This window comes from Umbelopsis ramanniana (genome assembly GCF_025399195.1).
Source record: "Umbelopsis ramanniana AG unplaced genomic scaffold K450scaffold_51, whole genome shotgun sequence".
Lineage (NCBI taxonomy): Eukaryota > Fungi > Mucoromycota > Umbelopsidomycetes > Umbelopsidales > Umbelopsidaceae > Umbelopsis > Umbelopsis ramanniana.
The window spans coordinates 120,469-137,740 of NW_026252137.1; the positions used below are offsets into that span (position 1 = coordinate 120,469).

A 17,272-nucleotide genomic window follows, 5' to 3' on the forward strand; every position below is an offset into this window, starting at 1 on the left:
AGTATGCCATATCCTAGTGGATCCCCACCGCCCTGGATAGCTTGGTACGGCCGCCCCATACAGTCACTTTCGAAATTCGGCAATATCTCCTTTAACAGACAATGATAATATGACAATCATAAACGTTAAGTATCACACGCATCAACGTTTACGTCTCTGCCCTGGTACCGGTTTTATTTCAGACCAGTCAAGCGAAGTATTGCCTTCTCTAACGAACGTTAGGTTTGTCAATTCATATGATGATAATTCCATAGTTGACTTGAAAATGCACGTCAAAGCCGTATGTTTATTCTGCCCGAACATTTATTTGTCAATAGTGATATTATCGCACGATGATCCCTATTACAAAGACCTTTTATTCGTGCGTCATTTTGATCTAGGATGTACACACAAAACTTTGTACTGTTAGGTATTCCAGAGAATTCTCATATCGACAATGAGGTAGTTCGTAATCTCTCCTGAATCCCATGATAGCTAACCGAGAGCATTTCCTCCTTTTCCTTGCCTTCAAAGCGATCGCGAAAAATGTATAAAAGTTGAACGTTTGGAAAATGGAAAATCTCATCAACCCAACAACTCAACTTCCAATCTACAACATGCAATTCAAACTCGCATCCATCCTTGCCATTGCCGCTCTTGTTGCATCTGTCGCTGCCAAATGCGACTGTAGCGATGATGACTTTTCTTGCCAACAGCGCTGTTGTAAGTGCATTTTCTAACTTTTAATTCGCTGACATGTACTTGTTTCAAATCTCTGATTCCTTTTAAACAACACATTAGCTGTAAAGGCTCAAGAGTGTTTCCAAAAGTGCCAGTTTGAAAAGTCTGGAGACGCTGACTGTCAACGCGACTGTGCCAAGGACTATCTTCCTGAAAATGGTCGAGGTTTCGCTCAGGGTAGCCCCTATGGTAATCCCCAAGGTGGTTACAACGGACAAGGCTATGGACAGCAGCCCTACGGTAAGAGCTAACTCTGCATGAAAGAAAAGGTTTCAGCCAGCCGACTAAACAATTCCACTTATTAGGTCCTGGCCATTGGCAGAATGGACAATGGGTCTCCAGTGCCAACGGAAAGTCAGTACAGATGGCTCTCCCTGCATTGGCTGTTGTTGCTGTCGGTATGTTGGCTTTGTAAACATCTACCACGCAATGCACTGTAAGCACTTACAATGGGGGTGATCAGCATACCCATTTAACATTATTCACACATCGGTTATATCCAAAGCTAGTTTCTAATAAACGTGATTTATTTATTTATTTATCTACTGTGCTGGTTTGAGGAAGGCGTTTATAAAGCTGACAGATAAGCTGAGATTGAGCATCATGAGATATATCCATGTCGATCCAGTTTAGACAAGGGAATATGGCGGTCCAGACTACCTGTGATCACTGATTGTTGATCTTGACTGCTGTGTTGAGTGTTTCAGAAGTGGTTGGCGAAGAATCACATTACTCTAGACAGTCAATTGGATGCGTTTGTCGCATGTTTGACAAGGGCATAAAATTTTTCAATCAAATTACTTCCAATTTGGAAGCCAATGTCAATGCATGAAAAATGGATTTGGTTTAGCAGGCATTGTGTTCCATATGTCATAAGCAAAGCATTGCATGGTGATCTATTGATATCGCTGAATATATCGCATGGTGTTTTAAAGAAACATGGAGTTCGATCTCGGGAGCAGACATTATAGAACACCAAATACTCCAAAAAAAAACTACAGTAGGCACACGGGATTGACAATCAAAAAATAGTTTTTTGGTTGGGTTTTTTTTGTGTTATATTTATGAGGACACAGCGATACAAACTTCTAGTTACAATTGAATTGAGATATTTACTCTACGAGACTTTAAACAGGGTGTTTAAAGCCGGGAAACAAACAAGGTATATGAGATACAGAACTCGCTGATAACCCGCGAAACGGTTCAAGTAAGTGAAGAATCACTTAAGCCCAGTTCCAGGTGATGGGAACGCGACCTTGAGCTTCATCCGCAATCTTATCAAAAGCAGCGGGAGACATATCAATATCACCAGAGGCACAGCCAGGGCAAGTATCCAAGATAGTGACGGTGACGGAGCCCTTGGGACCCTTGATAGCAACCTTGCGTCCGCAGTTGGGGTTGGCATTGGGGTTGGCACCGTTTTGCATTTGAGCGACGTTCATGGCAGCCATGATGTCGCTGTCGGAAGCTTGAGTACCGCAGCTATTGGTACCAGCAGAGGGGTTGTAGTAGGTAGCATCACCGGAGAAGGAACGCTTCTCAACGGCGGCGGGGGCAGCGAGAACGGTAGCAGCAATGGCAAGGATGGAGAAAATCTTGACGGAGACCATGTTTGATAGAATTTGAAGTTTGGTTGAGGGAAAGTGGTTGGTTTGATAAACTTTAGTTTAAATGAAAGTTATTGGGTTGTAAGGGATTGAAATGAGAACGACCGGCGTTAACGAGAGTAGATTTGATGAAGTTTGAAATTTGGGACAAAGAGGGGTCCGCTTTTATAGAGAAAATCCTCGGCCGGCCGATCGTTCGAAAGAAGAATGGGTTTGACAAATTTCAGTCGACCAAGTTTCAGTGCGCAGCCGGGATCCACACATATGGCGACTCGGGTCACTGTGGGTGGACAATGAATATGGATCAACCCCAATAGAATGGCCGTTGTTTCACTTCCGCAATGAACGGACCACAAGCTTGTCTGCCCGTCAAAGTGGTGGACAGAGCTGGGTACCTTATTTCATTGAGCCACCGACATAGTGGACACAGACAACTAACCTCTTCACTGTGATGCTTTGTTATTCTCTTGGCGCTCTGGACCAAGAATCCATTGCGTAATCAACCTTGCAACAGCTTCTTCCAGGGTGGAAGTTAATTTGTCTTTGAAAAATTTTGTTCCGGGTGACCCATTGTTGATGGAATTGCTCATTTCTGACTGGCCATTTCCAGTTGGGACAATTTCAGGTCCTTTCCTATCGTGGCTACCCATGAAACTGTCTCAAATTGATTTGATTCGTAAAGGTATTCATGAACAACATTGACAGTGTTTCAGGCTTGTGCATTCCCTGTGATCATATTCTCAGAAAAACCTTTACCCTTCCGTCCAGTAAATTCCATGTTCAGTGAATTCCATGTTCAGTGAATCCGCACATGACCATTAGCTTCCCTCTACTATGATTTAGTTTTTTTTTTCTTTTTTCATTTTTTCCCATTTGAATGATCGAGTGCTTCACATAGATGGTCAAGGCGGTGGTATATGCCAATTACCACCTTTTTTCCCCGGTCTGTGTAGCCCAGGTGTGGCCTGAGTAGCGTCCTCATCTTCAAGACAAAGCGACATTTTGGGTACTGAAACTTATTAAAACGAAGCTGTCTTTTACCCGCAGAAATTACCAAACATGTATATCAATTAGAACTTCCGGCACACCTATGTCATTGAAGGCTGTGGAACGATTTAATTGAATGGTTTCACAGTGTTTTAGCCAGCTTCCATCAAATAGCTTTAGTTGGGATTTTGATGATGACTTAGCACTCGCTCATCACATTGCAAAAGGATGTCAAAATCCCGCAGTAACTTTGAAACATTCTACTTTCGCGGGCTCCAACGGGAGCCTCGTGGTTTTGAAGCTGTAAAAAATTGACCGATTGAAGCGGAAATGCTAACACAAAGAACCTTGATATCCATGTATATGCCCCACTAAAATCCACCTCAGCGAATGTAATATTATGGCTAGAAATAAAATAATGACATGGCTTCTTAGGTTAGAGGATGCTTCAAGGGACTTTAGTAATGGCCATTTCAGCATAAATAGTGAGTATAGATGTGTCAAATACTGTAATGGATGGAATGAAAAAAAGCTCAGGCCAGAGACAACGACGCTTGTGACTGCTTAAGAAAATTCTTGCCACCGCATTGTGAAAGATCTTAAGGGTATTGGAGACTGATATACATTCATGACCAATAAGCAAATAATGTAGGCGTTCAACGCTCTATTCCAGAATCTAGACAAGTGCATCATGTTACAGCAGGATAAAAAGTTCTTAATGGCCGGGCGCTTACGCAGCTACAGCTCATACATGCACATCACAACAGTCAAGCTTCATGTGGACGTTCAACGCTCTATTCCAGAATATAAAAGATGAATAATGTATAGTTTACAGTAGAAAACAATTTCAGAAGGGGAGGGAGGGGGTAAGTTTGGCTAGCTTAAAAGCTTTTCGTTTGTGTGAAAAGAGCGAGACTAGTTATTTACAGATTAACGGAGAGGCGAATAATTTACCACCAGTCACCGAGATCGTGCATGGCGTTGGCAACCTTGGCGAAACCAGCAATGTTGGCACCTTGGACCAAAGAGGGGAAGTGGCCAGTGGTGTGCTTGTTGGTGCGGTATTCAACGCTCTCGTCAGCGTATTCAACGGCGGTTTCAACGCAGTTCTCGAAGCAGTTCTTCATGATATCACCAAGCTTCTTGTCAACTTCCTCGGGAGTCCAGTGGATTCTCTGGCTGTTTTGGGCCATTTCCAAACCGGAGACAGCGACACCACCGCAGTTGGAGGCCTTACCGGGACCGTACCAGCAGCCACCATTGGTCAACTTGGTATCGAGACGGGAGCTTTCGAAGACAGCGATAGCATCCAAGTCACATCCCATGTTGGAACCTTCAGCGATGAAACGGCATCCACCGGCAACAAGGGCCTCAGCATCAGCCTTGTCAACTTCGTTTTGGGTAGCAGAAGGAAGAGCGACGTCAACCTTGATGTGCTTCCATGGGCGCTCACCCTTGAGGTACTTGGTCTGGGACTTGAGGTCAGCGTTCTGCTCAAGGAGATCAGTCAAAGCCTTGCGCTTAAGCTTGATGTCAGCAATGGCATCAATGTCCTCGTTGGTGAAACCAGCCTCCTTCAAGAGAGTACCCTGGGAGTCGGAGAAAGAAACAACCTTGCCACCAACTGTTTACACCAATCAAAAGGTTAGCATTTTCATTGTTTTGGGGGGCGGCGGGAAATACCCATGCATTCATAAAAAAAAAAAAAAATATTTCCCAACTTACGTTCAATGACCTTGCGGGCAGCAAATTGAGCAACGTTACCGGATCCAGAGACAGAGACGGTCTTTCCATCGAAAGATTCCTTGCCAGCGGAAGCATACTTGATCATGTGGGCAACGTAGTAGACGAGACCGTAACCAGTGGCCTCGGGACGGATGTAAGAACCGCCAAAGTCGAAACCCTTTCCGGTAAGAACACCTTCCCAGGCGTTGCGGTACTTCTTGTAAGCACCGAACATGTAGCCAACCTCACGACCACCAACACCGATATCACCAGCAGGGACATCGACGTTAGGACCAATGTGACGGGAAAGTTCACGCATGAAAGACTCGCAGAAGCGACGGATTTCAGCATCAGACTTGCCCTTGGGGTCGAAGTCAGATCCACCCTTGCCACCACCCATGCTCAAACCAGTAAGAGCGTTCTTGAAGATCTGCTCAAAACCGAGGAACTTGAGGATAGACAAGTTGACAGTGGGATGGAAACGGAGACCGCCCTTGTAGGGACCGAGGGTAGAGTTGAATTGGACACGGTAACCACGGTTGAGCTGGAGCTCACCCTTGTCGTTTTCCCAGACAACACGGAATTGAATGACACGCTCGGGAACTTGAACGACTTCCAAGCAGCGTCTCAAGTCAGGGTGGATCTTGAAGAGCTTGGAGTTCTCAAGGCAGGAGACGAGTTCGCTGACAGCTTGTTGGAATTCGGGTTCGTTGGGAAGATGAGACATGGTGAAAGAAGATGAGGGGAATGGTAATTGAGCATTGTAAACGTTCTTTTATATGAATGTTTCATCCAGCCAGACCAAAAAAATCGAAACAGATCAGAGATAGGGAAATGTCGTAGGACAACCACCCATCCATAAAAGGAAATCATCTAGGTATAATTCTGTGCCACCTGGTATTATATAACAGATAAGATCAAGCTACACGTGAACTGCTTGAAGATGGCCCATTTTGATTGGTTGATAAAATGTGAGAGTAGAATTTCCATCCGGGAATAGGCAGATTAATTCCTTTCAGGGTTCTCTTATTCGCCAGCCTTTGCACTTCTCTTCGAAAGGCCATCTGGTTGGCGGTTTCGTGAGTTTCTAGAAAGAAAGAAACAACGGCTCACTTGGCTTTAAACCCATACGCTTCATGCAATGACTCGTCAAGATCAAATGGTAGATGATCAAAATGCGGAGAAGCAATCAGGGCCAAAAGTAAGTTTACTGATAAGATAAAAAAACAGTGCTAAGCTTGTTACCCGCCCTTTGTGAGTGGGGCGTTGAGCGGGGAGTCCCATCAACTCTTCCGAATACTTCCATGTCCTCGACCCCGCACTGTTCATTAGAAAGAGAGCCCAAAGCAATGAAGGCATATGCAAGGCAGCAAATGTGTATGCTCTCTGATTTTGTCTTGGAATCATCGGTTCGTTATCTTCAATAGCATCAGGCTCTGAATCCTGCCTGACACCATTTGTGTTTAGTTCACAGACCGCCACTCGGGTATTTTTCATTCTGGTAACATCAGCTGGTTTCCCAAGTTATGCTGTGTTCTCATTTACATTGTCAGCGATTTTATTTAATATGGAATATCAGAGAGCGATGGCAGAGATAGCTAGGAGCACGATTGGTTTTTCTATAGTGAAGGTTTTCCGCCGTATTGAAAAAAAAAAAAACCAAGGAAACAAATTGTCCGCTTCTCCCGATCCCGCACACGTCGGCCCAGTAATCAAGATGGAGGGATTCCCTCCGCAGACTTTCTCGGAAATCCGATTTCGAGTCCAGTTGAATATTGCACGTTGGTTGCTAGCGTGGTTAATCACATTATGAAGAAATGACTTGCTACTATGCACAAACACCGCTGTTAAAAGAGAACGGAATGCACGGTAAATAGCCCGTTAATGAGCATTGCTGGTCAGTTGATGCATTATGGGTAGGCGTGAGCACCATTGTACGTGGGGAGCCATCACAATCTTCCGAAGCTGCGTGTGTGTGTGTACAAGCTATCCATCGGAAGGACAAATGAAGTCATTTTATCTTTTGCGATTTGCCTGAAATAAGCTATTGGGAATCTCTCATAATGGCTTTCACTTGTACATTTTACTGTATTTGTTCAAAAAGCTCACTTCATAGACAAAATGCTAGGAAAAATGGACTTTTAAAGACAATGAGTCGAGCTTCACTACCACAGTGATCAACACACTCAAGAACGACTTCTTCTGCTCAGTTGTAGGCGCTGGATGGGAGGTTTAATGGTTCTCACGCGCAAAAACGAACTCAGCACACTAACGTTGTGCTTGGTTACAGTACCAGCAATTTCTCTGCATGGCTTGACTTTTACTAATGTGAAGTAATGTGACGTATTCTATTGCAGACAGGTAGGTTGGATGGATGCATAAATTCAAACGTCTCTCACATGCCTACGACAGCCATGGCGTTCTCCTCTCGTGACCCCTTGGTATTTTGACAATACGCCATCAAACAATGAACTAAAATCAATTCCTAAACGATTTTCCCTCAAATTAACTTTTGAAAAGCCAAATCACGGCGAGCGTGAAATTTTATTGGTCATTAGCTAACATATAAAACTCGCGCACATTTGCTGTGATCCAGAACTAGGAGAAGCACCGCATTTAAGCAATGGTGACCTCAACCTCGACACCGGGTTCGATGGAGATGGAGGTGATCTGCTTAACGATCTCAGAGGGGGAGTGGAGATCGATGAGACGCTTGTGGATGCGCATCTCGAAACGATCCCAGGTCTCGGAACCGTTACCGCAAGGAGACTTACGGGTGGTGATACGGAGAACCTTGGTGGGGAGACGGACGGGTCCCTTAACCTTGAGTTGCTTATCCTTGGAGCGTTGGATGAGGTCAGAGCAGACCTTCTCCAAGTTCTTGACGTTACGGGAAGTCAAGGTGATGCGGATACGGTGGATCCTGGAAGGTGGGGAAAGAAAATTAGGATATTGGTCTAAGCCACCCACCCTGACACCTTCAAATGGAGCTTTTTGGTTACTTACTTGACATCAGCGGATTCCTCGAAACCGGGCTTTTGGGTGGTAGGCTTGGCCTATTGATAGAAAATATATTTGTTAAATGGACAAAATCTTTCAAAAGTGGTTGGTTCACATGCATTCATTCATATATCAGGGAGGTACGTACGACGTAAGACATGTCTGTTAAATGTAAATCTCTATTGGTAGTCAAAGCAACAGGGTGATTGAGCAGATTAGTTTGTGCATTCTTCAGGGCGTTGTCACGAACTGACAATAGTATCAAGACAATTACCAGCGGTGACCAAGTGGAAAAGTCGATGCAAAAAGAAGAGAGAATGAACTGAAAAAAATTTTGCTTCCAATTTGTTACCGGATAGACGACATTTGATTGGCCAAAATCTTTGCCCATGTCCAAGCCACCCAACTGGCATTCCTGATGGCCCATTGTTCCCTCACCAACCATCTACTTTCAGAGAGAGAGTAACGAATTATATAGAAAATGTATGGTGTCATATAACTGGAGATTACTGCTGCTTAATTTGAGATAAGATTGAATTAAAAATGTAATAGCCTCTGCATTGCACATAGTAGAGGGTCTATTCTATTACTTTTTAATCGGTTTGTCCTCAGTGATGCTATATAACTCAACCAAGCCATTGTAGGACAGCTTTCTGTAAAGCATCAGGCATGCAGTTTCATAGCGTTCTCACAAAATCATTTATTCAACAACATCTTCTTACCAATATTTCTACATAACAGCTAATCAATTACATCTTCCAAAACCTTGCATTATCCGCTCTTTATGGAATTATTTCTGATCTTCAAACTTAAGAGAAATACTATTGACGCAATGTCTCTCGTCAGTGGGTGTAGGGAATCCTTCACCTTTGAAGACATGCCCGAGATGGCCGCCGCAGTTGGCGCAGGTGATCTCGATTCTAGTCATACCGTAAGAGGTATCCTCGTGCCGCTTGATAGCACCTAGATGAAGAACCGAACATCAGTATGCCGTCAAACCTTTTTTTTTTTTTTAAGAATAAGAAAAAATGCACTTACCAGGTATAGCATCAAAGACTGTAAATCAAGAAGATGGCGTCAATTACACGTTTTGATGCAACCGAAACTTTCATAAAAAGAGTAGCACTTACATGCCGGCCATCCGCAACCGCTGTCAAACTTGGTGGTGGACTTGTAAAGGGGAGCGTCACAGGCAGCGCAGTGGTAGACGCCTACGATACGAACCATTAGATATTATATGCAGCTGACGTGGATGTACGCATGATACTCACCAGAGGCGCTATGCTTATTGTATTGTCCAGTGCCAGCGGCCTCAGTGCCTACAGTCAAGTTAGTGCCACGTACGATATGTCAAGATTCATAAAAAATAACTTATACCTTTCTCTCTCAAAACTCGGAATTGAGCCGGGGTGAGAATGGTTCTCCATTCACTATGAGTAATGTCAGCTCAGACGGAATCTCCGTAAGCTTAGGCTATAAGGAAACTTACCTGTCAGATTTGTTGGCCATGTTGATACGAGATATAGAGAAGGTTCTGGTGGCTAGATATAGATTTCTGCTGGTGATGCGTGTGGCTAAGGTTGCTGTTCGTCTAGAAAAAACAAAAGCCATACGGTCGAGTTTCTCGGCTGGGGTTTTGTTATGACGCCGGGCAATGCTGACAAAATACCCCAAATGGAAATTATGGCAGGCTTCCTAGCATCTCTGCGATCGATGAAAAGCCCACTCGAGAAGAGAACCGTTATTACACATCCGCAGCAACTGCGTATTATTAATACCATGTATCCTACACTACCGAGGTGTTCCTTCTACGCATCACAACACAAAAAGAGCTCGCTGACTAAAGCGTTCATTTTCACTCGCATTCCAAGACCAATATATTACAATTTTACAACAGGAGTATACTACAGCTAGCCTGCTCTGGTACATGCACTACAAAGAGCATGGTTCATTACACAAACCAATCGCTTAATGGTGAAGGGTATCTCTGACCTTGATTAGGTAAACTGGTGTGCGATGCTAGGTTGGCCTTTATGTAAGAATACTCCAACCGGTGGTTGTGTTGTGGGTTTGTCATGAGTCGCGTATTTAGAAGAGTCGCTTGAGGTGGAGTTAGGTATTATAGGCGATTGAGCGGCACTTGAAGATCTTCTTCGACCTGTGCCAGTACCATCATCTATGGAAAGTTGTCGCATTCTAACTGTATCGGCTTTCAAAATATCGTTCTCTGTATTTCGGGGTGATCCATGATCATGACTTCGTGGCTGCTCATACGCTTCGGGTTGTGGATGTGACATTTTCCTTTTGGAAGCCGCCTTTTGACTAGTTTCTGCCTCATGATTGTACCAATGTTTCAATAATTGATCGCCGTATTCTTGTAATTCCTCGACGGAAATATATAAATCGAAATTATTCAAGTGTAAAAATTCCAACTCCAAGCTATTTAGCTCTGCAACTGGGAGCCCGCCCACCTAAATCATAAACACCTCGTCAGCACTTTTTTCCCAGTTCACCCTAAGTCAAATGTGAAAACATACCTTTGCATAGCGAGTGTTTGTAAAGAAAGTGTCTGAAAAAAGTTTGCTGGCAACTGTCACACCGGAAATGATTAAGCGGTGGATATTAAATGAATCGATCCGCATGTTGACGGCGGACTGAGCCATACGGTCAAAGTAGATCAAAAGCGATAAGAAGACCTCATTTGCAGCTGGGCAGTATCGATTGATCCGTTGAAGGTACGGTAATATAGCTATCGAAGGCACACTTCTCGCATGGAAACAAGTGCACCCGGCCTGCGAAGACGAGCGTTTGTGGGTAGAGTGGTGTTCTGGTCGTTCGTTTGATATGACTTTGTCATTTGCTGTTGTCATTTTTGTCAATAGGAGTGACAACGCTTGTATGGTAATGTCCGTTGGATTGGTTCCCAAGTCGAACCGAATCGTTTCACTCATTGACGAGATTCCAACAAAGAATCAGAAGGCTGCCCAAAAAAAACTTAAAACACGTTTTGGTCAAAATGGGATGAACGCATTTTTTGTAAACGTGACTGCGTTTATGATCACGTGTTGCAGGGCTATGGGCATTTTGCGTTGAATCCTGTGTTCAACCGTTGGGTTGATACTCCATTCACTTGGCCATCCTAAGAAGCCTTTGGCATGAAATAGTATACCATTGGTATGGCTGATACCGAGAAGTCAGCGCAAAATGTCAAAATAGTAATACTTATGACGACTGTTGTTACAATTTCATCTCCGGGCCGAGTGCTACACACTGTAGAGCGCCTCATACGCACAGGTCAATCGTAGTCAATCTGTGCGTCACTTGCGTTTCAGCGTAAAGAAAGTAACGGCATAGAATGAAGGGAATGTACAAAGTACAATCTCTCTGATAACAGCGTTGTAGAAGAATGGGTCAACTTCAAACATCGCCATTTTCCTATGTATGAACCGATTGTTGTGATATGAAGATATGATCAGTGTAACCATTCAGGGTGTCGCAACAATGTCAAGAAAAAAAGATGTGCTATTATGTTTTTTATTATATTGGGAGTATAATATTTGGAATATACTACAAATGAGTAGCTCAGGTTTTTAGAACAAACTCAAAGTGACCAACAGCTTCTACGCCCGCCTTGCCTCTGCGGCACGAAGTCGTAATTCGCGTTCCAATCGCTTCCTGGCTTCAGGTGACATGCTAGCCGTGTTCATCGCCGTACCACCATACAGGGCTTGAAGTGGACCAGCCGATTTACTGGACGGCTTGGCTGGTGTATCTTGAGCAGACTCCGATGCCAGCTTGCGCTCTTCCCTTTGACGACGTTGCTCTTCGATTTTTTGACGAGCCTCTTGTTCCTTTCGCTGACGCAGCTCTTCCTTCTCCAATTGCTGTCTCTCCATTTCTGCAGTCAGTGGGCTAGGCACTTTGGCGGCTTGTAGCCAGTCCCATTTTTCAGGCATATCACACATGCATCGCCGGAAAGCGTTGCGCACCAATTTGTCTTTGCATAAATCGTACGGTACCTTGCCTGCCTCGTTCATGACCGTCGGATCTGCCCCACATTCCCGAAGTAAAAAATTCGCAACTTCAGCTTGACCATGAGAACTGGCGACATGCAGTAACGTAGCCAGGCGTCGACTGTCTTCTATTTTGGTGTTTGCTGGCAGTGGGCCGCTCAGCGGTAATTCTTTACCTTGTTGACGGCAACGTTCAATAAATGATTCAAGGACTTGTACTTTGCCCTGTTTTGTCAACAAAACGGCCTTTTCGACATCAGCGTCCGGCTTAGCTTGCTCAGTGTCAGCCTCTGGTTCTGTTGGTGTTGATAAGCTCAGCTGTTCCAACTTGGTCAAAGCTATTTTTTTGGCTTCTTCCGCTCGTGCAAGTTGTTGTTCATGTTGTCGTAACGTTGTTTCATCGAATTCAACTACTTTAAGATCCGTCAACTCGAAGAACGCTCGCTTAATTTCGTTCAGAGTTGGACGATGAGTCGTAAATGGGAACGATTGTATGCGTTTGTCGTTCACGTCAAGGGGGGCGTCTTCATAGCCATAAATAATCTTTTTGTTGGCGCTAGGAGCGTGAACAAAGATGGTATCACTTTCCTGGAGGTATTTACGCCATTGAGATAACAATTCTCGGATCTCCTGCTTGAGTGCCACCTCGTTGTATCGTCTAATTTGAGATCCTGCAGAACTGGCCGTTCCATTGGCGTTATCGTTTGCCGACTGCGCTCCACCCTGTTTTCTACGTGCTAAAATAGCGAGATCCAGTGTGAGTTACCGAGGAAATAACCATTATATCGTCCCCCCCCAAAAAAAAAAAAAACTTACTGGTATATCGATGGAAAGTTTTGTGAGCGATGACGGAAGTCGCTCTGCTGGAGTTACTTTCTTGTGCTCGGCTCTTTCCAACATCGATGACGGCAGCAGCAAAATGTCCACCTCCCACCATGATCATTGTCCACATCCTTGTATGATTTCCCAGCAACTGATCGTGCTCCAATGGAGCTTGAATGTTTCGTCTTGCGCTGTTATATACACCTAAATGGACATTGCCAGGTAGCAGTGGCGAGGCAGTGTACCATGACAGTGGCGAGTTATTGTGCAAAGACACCTTCTTCTGACTTTCTACTGCCAATTTTGCTCGCTCCAGAGCTGCCAATCGATGCTTTTCCTTGGACACCAATAAATCGACACTGTCTTCCGCAGGTGCATCCAATTCTCCTTCAGAAGCAGAGTCATCGGCATCGGATCCAGATATACTGTCGGTTAGATCTACAGACGAGTGATTAGAATGGAGTATAAAAAGTGTCATGTAGGGTTTTTCCAGATGCTGTTACCTTCTAGCATATCTTGGAACTGCTGTTCTGAAACAGCTGGGAGGTTCGCATGCTCTATGCTTCGCTTGACATTATATCGATGCCAATCAGAGCGAAAATGAGCTCTTTGCTTATCCTTTTCGACGGACCGAAATTCGATTCCACACTTTGAACAGGCAGGCACGAAGTTGCCTTCGGAATCCACCATGCGACCGGCAGGCATGGAAGGGTTGACTTGATCTGCCATGTCAGGCATTTCTTCCTCATGCCGTGACATCACTTTGAGCAGCTCTTCCGGTATACGGAAAACATTGATATGTTGTTGCTTTACGTAATCCAGATTGATCGGCCTGGTTCGCTTTACCATTTTCAAAGGGATCTGTCTGGCGGTGTAGGTTGAAAGAGGGTTCAGTTAAATAAGCCAGAAGGCACAGTCAAGTTCGGAGTTGCTTTGGGAAAATGAATTTGAGGAACTGGCCGCAGCAACACATCCAATAATTTATGTACCGTAGGTGAAGTTATATATATTTCTTCTCCATAGCAAAAGTGAGAATTACTTTAGAGAAAAGGTGGGGAATAACAATTTTGTCAAAAATGTTAAAAAGGTAATGGTTCAAATTTTACAAGAACATCCTCAAAAAACGAAACGGTGAAACTCCATCAATTTGCCAGGACATTCTCTTTCATGATTCGACCGTTATTCATTTTCCGGACTGTGCTGCCTGCGCTGCTCTGCCTGCTCAAAATACCATTACTGGCGTTTCGTAAAATGCTCTTAGGCGTCACAACAGGGCTAGGGTCAGCCCTGCTCATCGTTGTGGTCGGCTGCTTGACAGTCGATTGTGAAGCTAGTGCTGAGGGATCCGTACCTTTGGGCTGTTGAGGATGTTTTGATGGATGGCTTCGAAGATCTGGTTTACTTCGAGGTTCATCAGCGCGAGACCGACTTCGATGCACTTCCCTTCGATGGCTTGTAGGAAATCGGCTACGCGCTTGCTCCTCATCCTCAACCGCAGAGTGGTAAGAGTACTGCTGATCGGCTGCGAGATTTCCTGATCTACTACGGCTGATACCTCTACTAGGTGGATCCAGACTTCTTGCATACCGTCGCCGTCTACCGCGCACCTCATAGTCACTATCAGAGTAGTCATCGTCGTGATAATACCTTCTGCGGTTGTGAGAATCCCTTGATGTTTGCCGCCGCCGTGATCGGGACCTGGAGTGGTGCCGGTAATTGTCCTCTGAATCATCACTTGAGGAGCTTTGTTTATACCTTCGAGGTTCGTATACAGGATTCCCTCTGCGATCGTACGACCTACCGCGGTCGTATGACCTGCTGCGGCTGTGTTCAAGCGGGCGATGATAATCTTTCCGTCTATCTCGTTCGTATTGCGACCGGTCTGTATGAGAGGTAGACCGACCACGAGAGTTTGAGCGACTACGTGCCTGATGGCTGCGACTGATACTATGACTTGTAGATCCTCCCGATTTTTTTCTTGGTAGTCTCAAAGAGCCTGAGCTTGTCGAGTCCAAATCTGCAGTATTAATGGCCCCACCACTTGACTGACTGATGGGGGTTGGGTTTTTGCTTGTTCTGGGGCCAGTATAAAATCCAGCTTGAGCCAATGCTGATTGCAGTTGTTCTTGTGTACGGGTAATCTGTGCCAACATCTGTCGTTCACGAGCCCTATGTTCGTTTTCTCTTTTGTGCCATTCTGCTCTCTCCTGCTGGATAGCGACCATTTGTTTTCTGAGAGCCTCTATTTCAGCTGTTGTTTCAGCAAACCGAGAGCCTGGGGTAGCGGTTGCATTGGATTCATTGGAAGACTCAAGGTGCTTATTAGAATTCTGAGATGGAGGTTTAACAGGGTGAACAATGGTCGGGATGTTGGCCGCTGGTTGGGAATTGATGGAAGCTATCCTTTTGAGAGATGCTTGAGCAGGTGTTGTGACAGCACTGGATACTACAGCCTTGGTTGTGTTGACACTAGATGCTGGACTGGTCACACTAGACGATACGATGCCGGTCGATTGACGCCTTGGGCTTTCTGGGCTGATAGGGTTTGGCGACAGTTGTTGTTCTGGAGATAAGAGGGCAGGAAAAGATTCGATCTGATGGCGAAGGGGGTGAACTTCATTTTCAACCATCTCCGGCTGTACTATTTCGGGTTTGGCGGTTTTCGGATCAATGACAGTTGGGTCCGCACGACGTGCTTCAGGTGCACTATGTCGTTGCTGTGAGATGTGATGTAACAAATCAGAAGGGTCCAAGGATGATGGTAAATCCGTATTGGCGAGAATAGTCATCGAAGGTGTGGAACGGACACTACTCAAATGAGAGAATGGTGATTGTGGAGCGGTAGCAAATGTTTGCTGAGATTCATTGCTGCTCATTTCTGACATGTAAGAGGCACGTTCTAGTGGCGCCGATTTTTCAACACTCATTGACTTTGGATAATGACCTTGACAACAAGAGGGGGAGAGTCCCATATACGGTGATTAGAGACACTCTAACCAAGGCACCGATACTAAGGTAAACTTACCTGGAACATTAGGTGTGGGACTAAGATCAATGGAATCTAAATCATCTGGAGAAGTTGTAAGATTCCTTCCAGGAGAAGGTTTCGAGAGCATTGTTGTAGCAGCTGCACTTCCCGCCACTGCCTTTTCTGAGTCTGGATGTCTCATTGGCTTTTTATTATCGAGACGCACAGGTACACCCGGTTTCACATTCAAAGACTCCACCAATAAATCGTCATCTTCATCGTCGTAACTGCTTTCACAGGATTGAGTATCATCAACTGCTTCGTGCTCGCTTTCTATTTGTGTCTTGTCATGATCTTCACTTCGCAGTAGCCTGCGAGCAGGTGGTAGTGGGTGACCAGGTTTTGGTGCATATACAACGGGTTCATTGGCGTCTCGCGTCACTCGTAAATAGTCTGGTTGCGATAATATTCGGTGGCTATTTGTACGTGCGAAGTGCTCCTTGTTGAAATGAGTCGGTGCTGCCTGGTGTGGCTGTCTAAGCAAAGCAGAGATCTGCGATTCGGTTAGATCAGCATTATGGATACCATGTATCCGTGGCAGAGGAATCTTGAGGTCCGTCGGCCGTCGGTCTTTCTTCTTGCGACCACCAAGCAGCTTTGGTAGCATCATTTGCCAAGGTTTTGAACAGGAGATTGGCTTTCTGGTAAACGGACAAAAAGGCTCGGCCCATAGCCAATTCTGGCAATACCGATGGGTCATCCGTGACGTCGGTCACAAGGGCTGAAAGCAGTAGCTTGTCCTTGTCGTAATCGCTACCGGAGAGTATTGAGCGTTCGTCATATATTCAGATAACTCAATGGTGAAATGGAGGCAATGTAAAAAGGATAGCCAAGACAGAAAGGAAAAAAATAATTCATTCTGACGGACGCACTGTCGTTGATCTGTCAGATTTTCGTTTTTTAACATTATGGAACTAGCTGCTACTACAACGATTTTTTCCTTCAAATGCTTATACGCTTCTTACATCCGATGCATCATATAAAAGGTTACAACTTTTATATAGTCATTAACAGAGGATACGAGGCATTGAATGAACAAGAAACACAATTCGCGTACACTACTCAGAGTTTCCCATAAGCTTCGGGATTGACATGCTATGTCAATTTCGACACCCTTGCAGTTTGGCAAATATTATCGACACTTTAAAGTGCCTCTTTTGCGGAGAAAAGTTCGAGCCAACATGCCCAATTAAATGCCATCTTGCGTGGATTAGCGCAGCTAAAGGCGTTCCACACTGAAGCATATCTTGGTCGGGCCGCGTTTGTGCCATCACGTAAAGTCGCCTTTTCCGCCGTCAGCCCGAGATTCGCTTTCCAAACCGTCGATCGTCATACAGCTGGTCACTTTTCAGGCCAGTATGACGCCGCAG

General features: G+C 44.9%; 8 protein-coding genes across 8 annotated transcripts; all 8 read right to left on the reverse strand.

The window, feature by feature from the left end:
* Nucleotides 1-357: 357 nt before the first annotated feature.
* Nucleotides 358-1,204, reverse strand: K450DRAFT_252668 (uncharacterized protein). The gene is made up of 2 exons (XM_051590919.1): nt 1,169-1,204; nt 358-1,103 (listed from the first exon to the last, which is right to left on the reverse strand). Exons 1-2 carry the CDS (start codon nt 1,197-1,199, stop codon nt 604-606), a joined length of 531 nt encoding a protein of 176 aa, XP_051442338.1. The 5' UTR covers nt 1,200-1,204; the 3' UTR covers nt 358-603.
* A 523-nt stretch (nt 1,205-1,727) lies between these two features.
* On the reverse strand, nt 1,728-2,495 carry K450DRAFT_252669 (uncharacterized protein). The gene has a single exon (XM_051590920.1). It carries the CDS (start codon nt 2,328-2,330, stop codon nt 1,944-1,946), a length of 387 nt encoding a protein of 128 aa, XP_051442339.1. The 5' UTR covers nt 2,331-2,495; the 3' UTR covers nt 1,728-1,943.
* A 1,602-nt stretch (nt 2,496-4,097) lies between these two features.
* Nucleotides 4,098-5,870, reverse strand: K450DRAFT_191406 (uncharacterized protein). Its single transcript, XM_051584453.1, has 2 exons — nt 5,040-5,870; nt 4,098-4,938 (listed from the first exon to the last, which is right to left on the reverse strand). Exons 1-2 carry the CDS (start codon nt 5,764-5,766, stop codon nt 4,265-4,267), a joined length of 1,401 nt encoding a protein of 466 aa, XP_051442340.1. The 5' UTR covers nt 5,767-5,870; the 3' UTR covers nt 4,098-4,264.
* A 1,645-nt stretch (nt 5,871-7,515) lies between these two features.
* Nucleotides 7,516-8,355, reverse strand: K450DRAFT_252681 (uncharacterized protein). Its single transcript, XM_051590921.1, has 4 exons — nt 8,314-8,355; nt 8,188-8,201; nt 8,046-8,095; nt 7,516-7,962 (listed from the first exon to the last, which is right to left on the reverse strand). The coding sequence occupies exons 2-4, from the start codon at nt 8,197-8,199 to the stop codon at nt 7,656-7,658; spliced, it is 369 nt and encodes a 122-aa protein (XP_051442341.1). The 5' UTR covers nt 8,200-8,201; nt 8,314-8,355; the 3' UTR covers nt 7,516-7,655.
* Nucleotides 8,356-8,709: 354 nt separating this feature from the next.
* K450DRAFT_252697 (uncharacterized protein) lies at nt 8,710-9,726 on the reverse strand. Its single transcript, XM_051590922.1, has 6 exons — nt 9,529-9,726; nt 9,417-9,469; nt 9,311-9,358; nt 9,170-9,250; nt 9,078-9,095; nt 8,710-9,002 (listed from the first exon to the last, which is right to left on the reverse strand). Exons 1-6 carry the CDS (start codon nt 9,648-9,650, stop codon nt 8,830-8,832), a joined length of 495 nt encoding a protein of 164 aa, XP_051442342.1. The 5' UTR covers nt 9,651-9,726; the 3' UTR covers nt 8,710-8,829.
* A 682-nt stretch (nt 9,727-10,408) lies between these two features.
* On the reverse strand, nt 10,409-10,816 carry K450DRAFT_167569 (uncharacterized protein; the record flags this gene model as incomplete). The annotated part of the gene is made up of 2 exons (XM_051584064.1): nt 10,409-10,510; nt 10,577-10,816. Coding segments are annotated over 2 exons (342 nt in total), but the record flags the coding sequence as incomplete, so codon positions are not given.
* Nucleotides 10,817-11,659: 843 nt separating this feature from the next.
* Nucleotides 11,660-13,564, reverse strand: K450DRAFT_177991 (uncharacterized protein; the record flags this gene model as incomplete). Its single annotated transcript, XM_051584280.1, has 3 exons — nt 11,660-12,789; nt 12,869-13,312; nt 13,378-13,564. 3 exons carry the CDS (start codon nt 13,562-13,564, stop codon nt 11,660-11,662), a joined length of 1,761 nt encoding a protein of 586 aa, XP_051442344.1.
* A 258-nt stretch (nt 13,565-13,822) lies between these two features.
* K450DRAFT_252706 (uncharacterized protein) lies at nt 13,823-16,679 on the reverse strand. Its single transcript, XM_051590923.1, has 2 exons — nt 15,900-16,679; nt 13,823-15,818 (listed from the first exon to the last, which is right to left on the reverse strand). The coding sequence occupies exons 1-2, from the start codon at nt 16,600-16,602 to the stop codon at nt 14,017-14,019; spliced, it is 2,505 nt and encodes an 834-aa protein (XP_051442345.1). The 5' UTR covers nt 16,603-16,679; the 3' UTR covers nt 13,823-14,016.
* Between the last annotated feature and the right edge of the window lie 593 nt (nt 16,680-17,272).

Coding starts and splice junctions, on each gene's coding strand:
- K450DRAFT_252697 (XM_051590922.1), bottom strand. CDS start 9,650: ATGGCTTTTGTTTTTTCTAGACGAACAGCAACCTTAGCCACACGCATC. Junction 9,359..9,416: donor CCGAGTTTTGAGAGAGAAAG/GTATAAGTTATT, acceptor ACTTGACTGTAG/GCACTGAGGCCGCTGGCACT. Junction 9,251..9,310: donor CAATAAGCATAGCGCCTCTG/GTGAGTATCATG, acceptor TTCGTATCGTAG/GCGTCTACCACTGCGCTGCC.
- K450DRAFT_252681 (XM_051590921.1), bottom strand. Junction 7,963..8,045: donor GAGGAATCCGCTGATGTCAA/GTAAGTAACCAA, acceptor CCCACCTTCCAG/GATCCACCGTATCCGCATCA.
- K450DRAFT_191406 (XM_051584453.1), bottom strand. CDS start 5,766: ATGTCTCATCTTCCCAACGAACCCGAATTCCAACAAGCTGTCAGCGAA. Junction 4,939..5,039: donor TGCCCGCAAGGTCATTGAAC/GTAAGTTGGGAA, acceptor TGGTGTAAACAG/TTGGTGGCAAGGTTGTTTCT.
- K450DRAFT_252668 (XM_051590919.1), bottom strand. CDS start 1,199: ATGTTAAATGGGTATGCTGATCACCCCCATT. Junction 1,104..1,168: donor GTATGCTGATCACCCCCATT/GTAAGTGCTTAC, acceptor CAGCAACAACAG/CCAATGCAGGGAGAGCCATC.
- K450DRAFT_252669 (XM_051590920.1), bottom strand. CDS start 2,330: ATGGTCTCCGTCAAGATTTTCTCCATCCTTGCCATTGCTGCTACCGTT.
- K450DRAFT_252706 (XM_051590923.1), bottom strand. CDS start 16,602: ATGACCCATCGGTATTGCCAGAATTGGCTATGGGCCGAGCCTTTTTGT. Junction 15,819..15,899: donor TCCCACACCTAATGTTCCAG/GTAAGTTTACCT, acceptor CTTGTTGTCAAG/GTCATTATCCAAAGTCAATG.